This window comes from Rhinolophus sinicus, chromosome 4 (genome assembly GCF_057876585.1).
Source record: "Rhinolophus sinicus isolate RSI-liver-muscle chromosome 4, RSI-T2T, whole genome shotgun sequence".
In the NCBI taxonomy this organism is placed as follows: domain Eukaryota; kingdom Metazoa; phylum Chordata; class Mammalia; order Chiroptera; family Rhinolophidae; genus Rhinolophus; species Rhinolophus sinicus.
In genome coordinates this window covers 16382239-16396129 of record NC_142504.1, presented here as the reverse complement: position 1 = coordinate 16396129, position 13891 = coordinate 16382239, and the positions used below count along the sequence as shown (strand labels likewise).

The 13891-nt window shown below is 40.5% G+C and overlaps 1 protein-coding gene across 3 annotated transcripts in view; it reads right to left on the bottom strand.

Moving 5' to 3' along the window:
• Nucleotides 1-13891, bottom strand: part of OSBPL3 (oxysterol binding protein like 3) — a 158579-nt gene that overhangs the window by 11513 nt on the left and 133175 nt on the right. For all 3 annotated transcript variants that reach the window (XM_074340882.2, XM_074340883.2, XM_074340884.2), the window contains 4 exons: nucleotides 12606-12743; nucleotides 4847-4910; nucleotides 1871-1949; nucleotides 579-723 (listed from right to left, as the gene is read on the bottom strand). In XM_074340882.2, the coding sequence (XP_074196983.2) occupies nucleotides 579-723; nucleotides 1871-1949; nucleotides 4847-4910; nucleotides 12606-12743 (426 nt within the window). The remainder of the gene's footprint in view (nucleotides 1-578; nucleotides 724-1870; nucleotides 1950-4846; nucleotides 4911-12605; nucleotides 12744-13891) is intronic.

Genomic DNA, 13891 nt, shown 5'->3' with positions numbered 1-13891 from the left:
TCTTTTCTTTAAATTGTGGTAAAACACACATGACATAAAATTGATCATTTTAATCATGTATAAGTGTACAGTTCAGTGGCACAAAGTACATTCACAATGTTGTGCCACCATTGCCTTATATAGGTCCTGAAATGTTTCATCTTCCCAAACTGAGACTCGGTATTAAACAATAACTCCCCATTCCTTCTTCCCCCCAGTCCCTGGCAACCACCATTCTACTTTCTGTCTCTAGGACTGTGACAGCTCTAGGTGCCTCATATGAATGGACTCATACAATATTGGGCCTTTTGTGTCAGGCTTATTTCACTCAGCACAATGTATTGTAGCATGATGACAGATGTCACAAGGGCCCCTCTGGCTGCGGCCCTGGGGACAGACCATAGGAGAGCAAGGATGGAAGGAAGAACCGTGACCCTGATCCAGGTGAGAAAGGTGGGCTGGGAACAGGGAGCCCCTAGCATTGCACATCTGCTGGCACAAAAGGGAAGGTGAAAAATCCCCCAAGACCCCTGTGCCCCGAGACCACAGCTCTGCCAAGGCCGTTCCGGGATCAGAGATCCCAGCCCCACCAGGGTTACCTTTATAAAATTCACTTTGCAGTAACAGGAATCATCATTCACGTTCTTGATGACGATCTCTCCGTAGTGTTCAATCCACCTCTGACCACTTAAGATGTTATGGATGCAAGAGGTCACTTTGTTCCACTCAAAATGGTCTCCAAACCTAAAAAGGAGGAAAAGGTGAGAGGAACAATTCCTGGAAGAGCCGGCAGCAAACGCAAACAAACACTGCTATTTTTAACTCTAAGTCACTTAATGCATTACTCATTCCTTCATTTACGGAGCCAGCCCTGACTGAGCACCGAAGCCATGCTGGGCGTCCTGAGCTTTCCCTCTCCGAGGAGGTGTGCACACAGTGGAGGGCCACAGCCGTCAGACTCGGGTGCTCGAGAAGCAGCCGGAGGCTCCACTAGCAGCTGCTGATTCCCTGGAACAATTCACCCCCTCCTTTGACTGAGGAGGAAACTGAGAGCCAGAGGTAACTCATCTAAAGTCACCAAACTAGGAAAGGGAAGTGGCATAGTAGGGGTTTTTCACAATTTGCTGTCTCTACTCACACCCATATATACACATACAGGTACATACATATGTATGTGTGTCTACGCATATACACATGTATACAAATACAGAGATCTTAAATCTTTTACAATGAGAAAGTATTCAGATACTACTTACAGAGTTAAATAATAATTGTGAGGATAACAGTAGTAAGACCAAACACTGATCTGGCACATACTATGTACTGAATACTATTTTACGTACTTTGCATATATTATCTGTTAAATCTGCACAGCAGCAGATGGTTTAGTATCCCCGTTTCACAGATGAGGGCACTGCTAACCAGAAAGGTTAAGTAACTTCCCAAGGACTTGCAATTAGCAAGTAGCACAGTGAGTCCATGAGTCCCAGTAGCCTGGTTCCAGAGGCGATTCTCATAACCATTTTTGCTTTATGAATAAGTATCAGTAATCCCTGAAAGGTCAAGGCCATATCCTTCTTAAAAGGAATTTTGACAATGAGGCAGCACAACACTGTTAAAGAGAAACCACTATTCTTAATTTTGTTAGAAAGTAGAAATGAGTTTTTTAAAAGCATCTGTTCCGGGAATTTTGGTCTCTGGGAAGCATTTTCATTTCAGGGAAAGAAAATGTGAGGTTGTCAAAATGAGGACCATTTAAACCTACTGTGAAACAGATGAGAAGGAAGAAACAGACACACAAGGCCTTGGGGGACAGTGGGCGTCCTGTTTCTAAACCTGTATCTCGGCCCTAAATTCTATAAAGTTCCTAAACCACAGAAGAAGGACTTACGCGGGCAGAGTCACATGCGTTGTGCCAATGGGAACAATTTCCATGGATTTGCCCCAGAATTTGTTTTTCCATCTCACGTCTGAAATAAAATTATACAAAATATTACATCTTTAGCAGGAGAGCTAGGTAGATAAGAAATGGATCACGTAGGCGGCATAAATGATCCATCACGATACAGAACAACCTTCATAATAAAATCCATTATCATACAGGATAACTTTTTATTCTCTATAAGTACCAACTGAGTACCCAGAACAGAATCAGGGAGACAACAATTATAAGATCAAGTACCTCCTCTGGAAGAACTTACAATGTGAGAGGCAGACAGAAGTGACAACTTGTAAGGCCCACACAGAGAGTATGTTGTAAAGTGAAATGGAACCAAAGAAAAAGGAATAACCAACATGCTTGGAAGACATCAGAAGAGGCTCGTCTAAAGTCGCCACTTAAATCAGGCTTTGAAGAATAAGCAGAGTTTACCAGGAAGCGAAAAAGCAATTGCAGGCAGAAGACATAGTTTGTTCAAAGGGGGAGGGGGGAGGTCTAAGAGAACATGGTGTGGTTCTGTCCTACTAGTTTCAGATTGTCTAGAGAAGAGTAGAAAGATGGAGTACAAAAAACAATGGACTCTACAGCCTGGCTAAGAAGTGGTTTGTGTGTACTGGGGGGAAATAAGGTGTTTGTTTAGCCAGAGAACTGATGTGATTAGATACAGACTTTGCAAAGACAACTAGCAACAATATGGAGAATGGAACAGGAGCAAGAGAGATAAAAAGAGGTGAAAAGTGACAAGGTTTTCACTGGTTGCTCATGTGTTAAATGAGGATGTAGTGGTGGAAATGATCCCAGAACCACTAAAGAAGTAGAACCAGAAATGGGGGACAAATCAGATGCAGATTGTGACTGACCGGGAGAATTTGTGGATGATCTCAGACTTTTCTAATTTGCATGAATGATGGTGCCCACAGGGAATAGAAAAAGAATGGCAGAGACAGATGATCTCTCTGGCTGCTGCATGACAATACACAGACCACAGGGCCCTAAAGGTGAAAGCAGGGAGGCCAGCAGGGGGCCATCCATGGCCATGGGCCAGGAGAGAGGTGGGCTGGGAAGAGGAAGCCCCTGGCCACATATACATGATTCCATTTATATGAAATATCCACACTAGGCAAATCTATAAAGACACAAAGTAGGTTAGTGGTTGTCTAAAGATGGAAGAGGTTGATGGAAATTGGAAGTTGGGATAGGAGAGGGCATTGGCTAAAGGGGTTTCTTTTTGGAGTAATAAAAATGTAATAAAATTGATTATCGTGATGATCGTACAAATCTGTGAATATACTAAAACCCATTGACTACCTCAACAAAGCTGCTACAAAAAAAAGATAATTGGTTGTTTAAAGGAAGAACAGCAACAATGTATTGAAGAGTTTATAACATGCATAAGTAACACGTATGTTCACAATAGCACAAAGGTTGGGAGAGGAGAAATAGAAGTATATTTTATAAGTTTCTTATACTATAGGTGAAGTGGCATAATATTATTTGAGGACAGACTACGATGCGTTAAAGATATATAATATGAATCCTAAAGTAACAACTAAGAAATTAAACAGAAGTATAGCTAATAAGCCGACAAAGGAGATATACTGGAATCATAGAAATTACTCAGTCCAAAAGAAGGCAGCAAAAAAGAAAAAGGGGAAGGAATAACAGATGCAACAAACAGAAAACAAGAGGCCAAATTTAAACCCAACTATATCAATAATCACAATAAATGTAAATGGTCTAAACAACCTAATTAAAATGTAGAGAAATGTCAGATTGAATTTAAGAAAGATTTGGGAGTCATGGGCCTATAGGAGTAGGTGGGATTGCCCGTGAAAAGCCTGGTGAGGAAGAGGAGAAGGGAGCTGAGGAGAAAGCTGTGAGTAACATAAGGAGCACACAGGAACTACTTCGAGAAGACCCTTCGCATTACATAATAATAGCTTAATAATAAAGTGCTTACGAGGTCAATGGCACTTAGGAATTAGGAGGTTAGAGATTTTAGGAGAATTATTTCCAGAGGGTTTCAGTGAAGTTAGAGAAGTTTCTAGTTAAGCTTTATTCTAAACTTTAGTAGCAAAGATTCAGAAACTATGGTACTTGGAACCTAACCTGGTAATACTGATTTGCCTCCAGAAAGAAGAACTGAGTGGCTGGGGCTAGGGTGAGGGAAGGAGGTTTTTTACAAAATACTTTTATATCTTTTAAATTCTGTAGATTTTTTTTTTTTTTTGGCAATGTGGCACATCGGGTGTTACCACTGTTAGCAGAGAAAAATGTTTTAAAAACTGGTATGTGCTCAAAGCATGAAAACCCAGGATACTCAAATGTTCCTTCTGTAGTACACTCCAACTTTTGAATTAATAAAGGAGTTAACAAAATTAATTAATCCATTTAGGAAATATTTGCAGCCTTATATACTTTTCAGAACAATCCATCCCCTCCCAAATCTAAAAACATAAACTGAATATAGGTACCACAACTCCAAATTGAAACAAACAAAAAAAGTCAGCAATGTAAAATGTGATTTTAGAAATAAAATTTAAATTTATTCAAAGCAAAAAACCCCTGTGCTATCTAGATTCTGATAAGTAACTAAATATCTTGTGTCTCTTGAAATACATGAGGAATTTCAAGTGGTGTGAATAAGAGAGAAAACGTTACAGAAATGAGTGGTGGTGGCCCAGACAAAGATGGAGAATTTTTTTAAAAGGGAACTAAATTATCCTCCTAAATCTTCAATTATGAGGTAGACAAATTCAGTTATTGTTCAGAGATGAGAGGCAAGAGTATCAAGTGTACAGATCCTTCCAACAAGGCCCAAGTCCAGGGCCCACTGTGACCTCGACATGCATTTACAGAAGTTTCTGAATAAAATAAATCTATAACATTACAAAAAAATGATGGGGGTCAAATATATCAGCACGTTACCTTGCCAGAAAACAAAATTTCCAGACTCAGCGTGACATGCAGAGATAGGTGGATGGTGGCTGACCTGAGGGAAACAAAGTCCGGAAACGAAAAATCGTATTAACTTTTGTTTTTCATGAAATCCAGTCCTTCTCCCTATGTCTAGATGCTCAGTATCTAAGTGAATGAAAACTCTTTTAGTTTTATTTCACCAAGTCTATTCTTGAGAGGATGCTCCTAAAACAAGTCAGCTCTGATTTGCTCAACTTTGTTAGGGGTGAGAAGAAATTGGGTGAATGGAAGCCTCTGGAAGCCTCAGAGAAAAATGGCCAAGTGGCCAGTGATGAAGACAGAGAACTGTTTTGAAAGACATGAAAACAAAAGCAGGAACATGCTAGGGTTGCCTGCTCATAAACCATATAACCTGACAGTGTCTGCCAATGACAAAATCTCTATTAGCTGTTCCAAACGTAACTGTGTTTAATTAAGAAGCCAAATAGTACATATTTTTCAATGCTATTTCTAAGCAACACAAAAACTCTGTTTGTCTCAGCAGATTTCATTCTTCTGAAAACATTATCCCAAAGTCCAGCCTCTTTTCAAATCACCTACAAGAAGACTGATTCAAGAAAAATTTTTTTAGAGAATAATGTTTCTATTTTAAAACGAGCTCAACAAACACATACTGAAGAAATGTTAGTCAGCTTCTAAGAAAAAAATTGTCTTCATATTCTGTCAAGATAAAAATAATTTGAGTAAATACGCAATCATGTTCTAGAAAAGACTCTTCTGCAGCAGAGACTGGAGCACATTCCCTGCCTTTTGTCACTGGGGTCATTACCTCTGTTTTAGTCACTAATAAAGAAGCTAATGAGGAAATGTCTCCTCAGTTAGATTTCCTCATTATCTTAGTAATTCCGGGCACGTGAGCAGTACATGTACTGTTATTATAATTCAGTATTAGTGACACCAGAGTAATGCTGACTGTGGTATCCCCAGACATCTCTCTGGCTGAGCTGGTCCTCTTAGATTTGGAGCATCATATCACAAATGAGACAGAAACCATAAAGACAGAAATAATGTTTCCCAAACACACTGCTAGGGAAGAAGTGGAGGTAAAACCCAGCATTTTGGGTTTATGTCAATGTTTTCAGGGGGGAGGTGACAAATCCTCAACCTCCCCTCCTGGCCCCAATTCTTCCGCAGTGGTGAGGAACATGTTTTGAAAAGCACTTGTGGGTGGAGAATGGTAGGGACTGGATAATCTAGAGTCATGTCAGATACCTATTTAACTGATGGGATTTCAACTGTATCTACCAGCTTGGCCCAAAGAAAAGCAGAGACAAAGATTTAAATACTGCAGGTATCTCTCAGGTCTCAATGAACATAGAGGACGATGCAAAGTTGCTGTCCTGTGGATGGTTTTAGTTCCCACCGGCCTCTTAAGAATGTGATCCCTTCCTGTGCCTATGGGGTTTTCAAGGGCAATGTTCACTTCTAGCATCGTTTAGAAACCTAACTCCCAAAATGCAACTCTCTGCATAAGCCACTCCTTGAATGCAACTCCTTGAAGATACTTCGTATAATAAAATGCTGTACTCCTACTTCCCCCACCCTCTCTCAATGAAAACACTGCAGTCAGCTTTTAAACCCTGGGATCACATAAAACTCAACCAGGACAAGATAATATCCCCAACTCCCCCTCCCTCCAGTGGAATAGGAGAAGAGCTATGGAATGCTCCCCTTGCCCCTTAATGTAGGCATAGTTTAAAGTAGATTATTGCAAAATAGATCATATTTATTCTTACAGAAATGATGCAGTAAAAAGTGTAGGGATCACAGCTTTGATCAAGAATTTGGCATTTTATAGGTTTGGCCCAATGTAAACATCAAAGCAAAATAAAGTATATAAATATTATAAACTTCTTTGGTAATAATTTTACATCCCATAAAATGGGAATAAATGTGCTTGTTCATATGAATTATAAAAGACGCCCTATCATACCATAAAGTAGATATATGTCCCATAAAAATGCAACTTTGACCTTTAAAGCTATTGTGAGCTTAATGAGTCGGCACCTTTTAGATGGGCTCAAAAATGTTTTCTGCGTGAATACGTTTCAACATTCAAACATCAATGATTTTGCTTATTTCTTTCTGGCTTAGAAAGGCCTTTGGGAGTGATTTATTTGGTACACATTGCTTTTAAGATGTTTACAAAGCTTTCCAGGGAAATTAAATTGATGCCTTAGTATTCTTTGATATATTTCCTTCTGACAGGTATTTCTTCATGAAACATTTCTGCCAAGTGCTACCCTAGTGTCAGGGAATGAGGGAGAGCTTTTGGAGGTCACAGATCCAGGTCCTAACTGTGCACTGTCATCTACTGGCTGTATGACCTTGAGGTGATCTTGAGCAAGTTTTTAAGCCTTTTGGGCCCCAGTTACCACATCTGTAAAACAGAGTTAATACCACTGATTTTGCAAACTAAAAAACAGAGGACACATGTAAAGTGACAGGATCATAAGCTGGTAGGAAGTAGGCAGGGACTAAATTTTAGCCATTTTTCATGAGAAGAATTTCCAGTTGGTTCTCATGGTGACCTTGTGTCTTCTTTATTCTTATTTTATAAATTCAGAAACAAATGAAAGAACCTGTCCAATGCTTCACAGTTAATTAGTGACAAGGGCAGCTCCTTAAACCAAGGTCCTCTGATTTCAAATATCATGTCCCTGCTCCCTCTCTATGGCCGCTCTCAAGTTGGGCTCTGCTACCGCCCCAAAGGGCGTTGTTGAGGTCCCATCTCATGAATATTTGAAGAAAGAATCTCTTCAGTCTGACCTTTCCAACTCTTTGAGTCTCATTAATTTCTTGGTAAAATGATGTCTGAGGGTCTCTCTGACTTCAAAATGCTCTAGTTTTAACATTTGCTTTCGATGTCTTCTTCAAAGCCCAGCGTCAGTGAGTGCCAGCCAACTGAAAAAGATTATTCTAAGGCTTTAACTAACTCAAATGCCCATGGAAAGGGGGAAATTCATGGCTAGTCATTTAATCTTTGTTGCTGGAAATCTTTCTAAAATCTACTGGAGTAGAGGAGAATGAGCACGATCTAACCTGTCTCAGTGTGAAATTTCATTGAGTTTCTATTCACCCTACATTACATGTTAACCCAGGTGTAACTCAGAAAGGCAGTAGATTTTGAGTTGGAATCTGAACTGCCCCAGCCCTGGAGTAGACCCTGTCTGTTAGCCTACTGGATAGTTTAGAGTGGTTTTGTTTTTAGCATCCCTCTCCACCCCAATCACACAAGAGCAATTTCAGATTGGGAAGGATCCCCAAACATTCAGGAACTTAGTATATATATGGTTTTTATTATGCAAATACTTATATGTACCTTTCTATAAGCCTGAAGTCAAGGAGTTCCAGTTAGTTAAGAATTCTTATCATTTATTTGTCTATCTGAGGTCTTTCTTCAATCTGACCTAATCATTTTTTATTTATGCTTTGAATGCATTTTATACAAGAGGTGGGCAATAAAGAGAGAAGCAGATGAAAAAAGAGTGCATTTCAATATTTGCGTATATTGTAAACTTTTGGATTCAGAAAAAATATCCTTTAAATGCGTCACTTTTACAGCTGTCTAGGGACTTTATGGTCCTCCTCGTCTTGACTCGCCTCCAACCTCAAAGGGCAGCTTATGGAAAAGAGAACAAATAAGTGCCAGGTGAAAAATCATCCAGGGAGGGGACCAAGAGGCCATTCATTCCATGGCATTCATCACTTACTGATTTCCTACAGGGTATCAGGCTTTGACCTTGTCCTGGGAATACAATAAGAAACAAAAATCTTTTCCCTCATGGAGTTGCCATTTTAGTGCAGAAGTGGGTGAGACAGATGATAAACAAATAAGGACATAATTTGTCAGGAGTAACATGTGTTAAGAATAAAGCGAGGCATGAAGATGGGGGGATGGTAAGTGGTGGTTGGGGCAGGACTCTCTTCCACACAGGGTGGTTGGGGCAGGACTCTCTATAATGGAAACCTCTGAGGCTAAAGATAAATAAGGAAGCCGACCACCCAGAGAGCTGGGAGAACTGTGTCCAGGCAGAGGCACTGGTTTAGTTGCCTTATGTTTGATTTATTGCTAGTTTTATTTGAACAGCTTAAATTTCCTCTGATAATGTCTTTAAATAAGATGCCCCTTTAAACAGTAGGAAATACCTTTGCCTAATAGTAGATAAAAGCACTATTCAGATGGGTGACGTGAATGTGCCAGGGGGGAAGTGATAGGTATGGCATTTATAGTCTGTCCAAGAACATATGTTCAAAGTTTCCTAATGAATCACAGAAAAGGAAGAAGGGCTGGGCCCACAGAGCAAAGGAAAAAAGACTTCATTGGACTCTTCCATTTTAGTCACTTTTGATAATTCCACTCAGCTCTTCTGTCACGAACTCTTACCAGTATGTGGCTGAGGTGGTACATGGTTAAAATGACCTGAGCAGGGATCTGACAATTGAAGTTCCAGGTAATTAGAAAAAGCCACTTTTAGGTAATAGCTTAATTGCATATCCTTTAGACACCTTTAAACCTTTCCCAAAGGTATAAAAGAGAAGCAAAGCTAAGTGAAATGAGTTTTTTGACCCCTCCAGTCCCTGGTGAAGCTCAAAACTAGTTAGCTTTCTCTCCAGGAGAAGCAATTGGGGAACAACCTGCCGGCAGGAGTTTCGGTCCCTGAGGAGAGAAAGGAAGTCCTTTCTTCCCGAATTCCCCTTTTACTGGGCTTCTTTAGAAAGCCAAGGCTGAATCAGATTTCTTTGCACAAAGGAAGCTCCTTGCCTGAGAAGGTGGAACATGTGACAGGAATGTTTATGATTTACTCCTGAATACCTCATTCACAAACGCCACTTCCCAGCCCACAATGGGAGCTGAAAACAAAGTCCTGTGTGAGTTTGGAGGATGAAAGGTTCAAGTGACAATGACAGACAAAATCCCATAGTCTGAACAGTGTGCGAAAGGCTATTTTTACATTGGCAGCTGATGAATCCAGCATTTCTGAGCACAATACCTAAACCTACACAAGAGACCCCCAAAAAGAGGAGGGAGAGAGGACACAGGAATGGAAACAGAGGGCGTTAGCTGAGGGGTACGGGAAGATGCTAATGCTCTCGGCCTCAGTTTCCTCGCTTATCACTGAACCTCACCTGCCACACAGGGAGTATTTTGAAGATCAAATAAGAGCCAGTACACATTTAAAAAATACAAAGTATTCTGCAAACTTAGTATATCTGGTCCCCAGGGTTGGTCTATTTTTCATAGTGAAATGCATATAATAGCACTCTACTGTATATATCAGTATCTTGTAAGCTTAGCTATTGTGATTCTATCCCTGAGAGATTCATCCATTCTTGGGTGTATTAAAAGAACCAACTATCTGAGGCCATAAGGCTATATTCCAGACACAGGAAGTGACTCCATCAGGATCAAGACGGGCAATATTACCATGGTAAAGCCAGCTGTGAGGACGATTCTTGGCTGCCTCATGGCTGGCTTTTTGTCAGAGACTCACCAGTGACATTATGCCCCCTTCAAACCACTTGAATTAGTAGCATAGATATAGTATATCTTACTTCAACACTCCTTTCACTATTCTTCACACTGCATATTTAAAAAGATTTTAAAAGTTGCGTTTGAATATAAGAGCAGAAACCATGTTCTGAATGTCTACTAGCCTCAGGACAAGCACTCCACACATTAGTGTATTATTTCACTTACGCCTTCCTGCAACTTAGGAGGTAAGTGTTACCATTTGTACTTTACAGGTAAAGAAACAACTGAGGCTCAGAAAGTTTAAGTCGCTTCTACAAGGCCACTCACAGAGTAAGTGGTGGAGTTAGGATTTGAAAGCAAGTCTGCATTACATGCAGCACACCCTATGCTACTAACAACGGCCAGATCGCTTTCTTGCTTGTTTCCTTGGGATCCATTTCACGGAACTAAAGACTAAGTTATGCAATGCTCCTTCCATCTTTGTGCACGTGTTCCAGGAGCCATCATAGGAGATACACAAGCAGATCCTGAATTTGGACCCTCCCACCCTCCACCCCTCGTTGGAGGCTCTGGGGGTTGAAGCTTAGCTTCACACAAGCTCACATTTACTACTTGTTCTTACACCTATTCATGTTGTCCTGATTGTCTGCTGTAGTTGGGGGCTATTTTGGGTCTTAATTTTTTCATGTGAGTGCATATAATGCCATGGCAACCAGGTTATATTTTCATTTATTCTCATTCCACTTCAGATTTAGGATTTATATAACCCAGTTGAATTTGAATCAAATTCTTTTACTACTGATCTAACCCCCTACCTCTCCAAGAACAGTGTTTAACTTCCCGTTTTTAGGTTCTAACTGGAAAGCCGCTGCCGAAAATGTGCTTTGGGATTACTGTGTATTCATTTTCCTTCGAGTTTCAGAGAACACTGCTTATAATTTACAGTTAAGTCAAGCACCGTCTTCATAAGCCTCTCAGCCACACTACCCTTCCCTTCTTACCCCCATAATGCACATCTATTGATAAAGAGGGCAGCAAGGAAACAGGAAGGAAAATCCTATTAAAGCAACCCATCCCTTTTTTCTAAGAATTGGGAGGAGAGAAAGGTACTGAAGCAGTCATGCTTACTGTCCCTCAGGTGACATTTAGGGATGTCCATGCATGGCAGACATGGTCAGTTGCTGCCTGAACCAGGGGAGAGAATGGCTTTTTATTTTCAGTACCGTTGCACCCTATTTTAGCTACACAGTTGCTTATTGGTAGATATTTTGGATGTTGCCAACATTCCACTCTTGCAAACTCTGCTGCTGTGCGTCAGTAACACGGGCAAACACTCCTATAACACTCTGTATACTTCCTGTATCAGACACCGGTCTAAGTGCTTTGTAGAGAGTATTTCATTTCATCGTTACAGAGCTTTCCAAGGTCTGTACCATTATCATCATCTTCACTTTAAAGAGGGAATTGAAGCACAGACAGGCCAAGTAATTGGCCCTGGGTTACAAACATAGTAAGAGGTAGAGCTGAGATATGAACCTACACTGTCTGGCTCAGAGACCCTGTTCTTGAATATTATTCTCTGCTAATTCTGAGGCGGGAAGAATCTCGCAGAAGCTCGGGGAACGTAGGCTGCACAAGAATGCAGTACTATGCCCATCCATTCGATGACAGGCCTTCTGATCTACCTTCAGCCCCCACCCCACTGCATTCTGCCAGCAACTGGAGCAATGCCAGGCACGTGATACATGTCTGAGAAATATTTATGGATTGAATGAATAAATACACGAACGAATGATTCCTCTTAAATAAACTCAAGAAGAATGCATTTATTTGGCGTGACCCATTCTGATGAGGCACTCATACTCTAGAACAGCGATGCCAGTGAGTGAGGGTGCACACTTTAAACCTCTATATTGCAATGTGGGCAAGCGCTTCATACTTTGAAAAGTCCTCTCACTATGACTGAACAGAAAGGGCACTGCTGGTGCATGGGGCCGAATGAGATTTGGCATTGCTAGGACCTTTATGCCCTGGGGGTGGCTAGGTTTCAGTGGAAGACACTTGATCCCTCTCTTTATGTGCAAAAGCACTGTAATTATCTCAGGGGCTTTGAAGCTAGTGAAAGGTGGAAAATAAATATTTCAGAAGTACATGTAATGGGAGGCATAAGCAACTCCTCCAGTGCAAGTGGACAAAAGGGTGTACACAACAAACAAAAAGGTACATATCCACCTGTTCTGAAAAAAACTGGAAGCCCTTGTCCTCGCGAATACACTCGTAGGTTTCTCCAAGAACGGGGTTAAAAGGCTTGCTTCCAGCTCGGAAATAGCTAGATGCATATGCTGATACAGCAAAGGCTGCCACGTACACCTAAGGAGAGGAAAGAAAGAACGTTGTTATTTCTCTGTCACCAAGAAATTTATTTTTACAAAGGCATGAGCAAAATAAAACCTTTATTTCTTTCTTTATGGTTTATTTTCAAAAGTCAAAGATGTGTCTCTGGTTTCACGACAACCAGATCAACTTTGATTTCAAGTTGCAGGTTTAATTAATGTTCGTTATGGCCTCAGAGACAAATGAACCAAACACGTTCAACTGTCCATTTGTTCTGATGCTTACAAGTTGGTAGAGGCTTTCAAGATGATGATACTTATCAAATGAACTCCTCTGTTTTTGAGCAGTCAGGCTGAGTCCAGTACCTCTAAACCTGACAAATATCTGAGAATCCTGATATCATGCTAAGGTTTTCGGGGAAGACAGGGCGAGAAGGGCATAAAAAAAGCCACACTTCCTGCAAATTTCGGGAACAGGCATCCTAACTTTAGCCATTCCCAATGTGATAACTGTATAAACCTCAAAACTCATTGTGACAAAAGAAAATCTGTGAGTCATTTCCTCAGCCTGGGCAACAATCCACAGGATAGAGCACAGTGCCTTTTCAAAAATTCTGCTTTTTAGGAGGATAAAGGAAAACTATAGGTGAAGATGAAATGAGCAAGATCCTCTAATGACCCTCGCCGTGAGGCTCTCAACATTTTTATCAGGTTTCAGGGCAAGAAAAAACACACATTATTCTTTTTGTCTTTTTTTTTTTTGTGGGGGGGGGGCAGCAAAAAAAAAAAATTAAACCTAATAGTGATAGCAACTTTCCCTTTCTAATATTGAGTAACAATCTCCATGTTTCCTCTTCCTAGCACATTTTATAAAAGAGCCGAGTGCCTTTCACAAATGTTCACTAGTTGCATAACTTTCCTTAGCCTTTTGAAAATAGGACCTACCTGATAACCTCACACTATAGAACTTTGTAGAGCAGCTGTAGAGTTTATAAGAATTAATTGACTATGCGCAATTCAGTCTCTGCTCTTGAAACCTGGCTATTTGTGCCTCTTTCTGCTTCCTCAAATGTTTGTTACCGTTAAATAGTAAAATCACAGTGTCTATATTGAATGCTGAATCCGCCCTGAATCACCTTCACAATTTAAAATATAACAAAATTGATAAAAGTACCTCCCTCATAG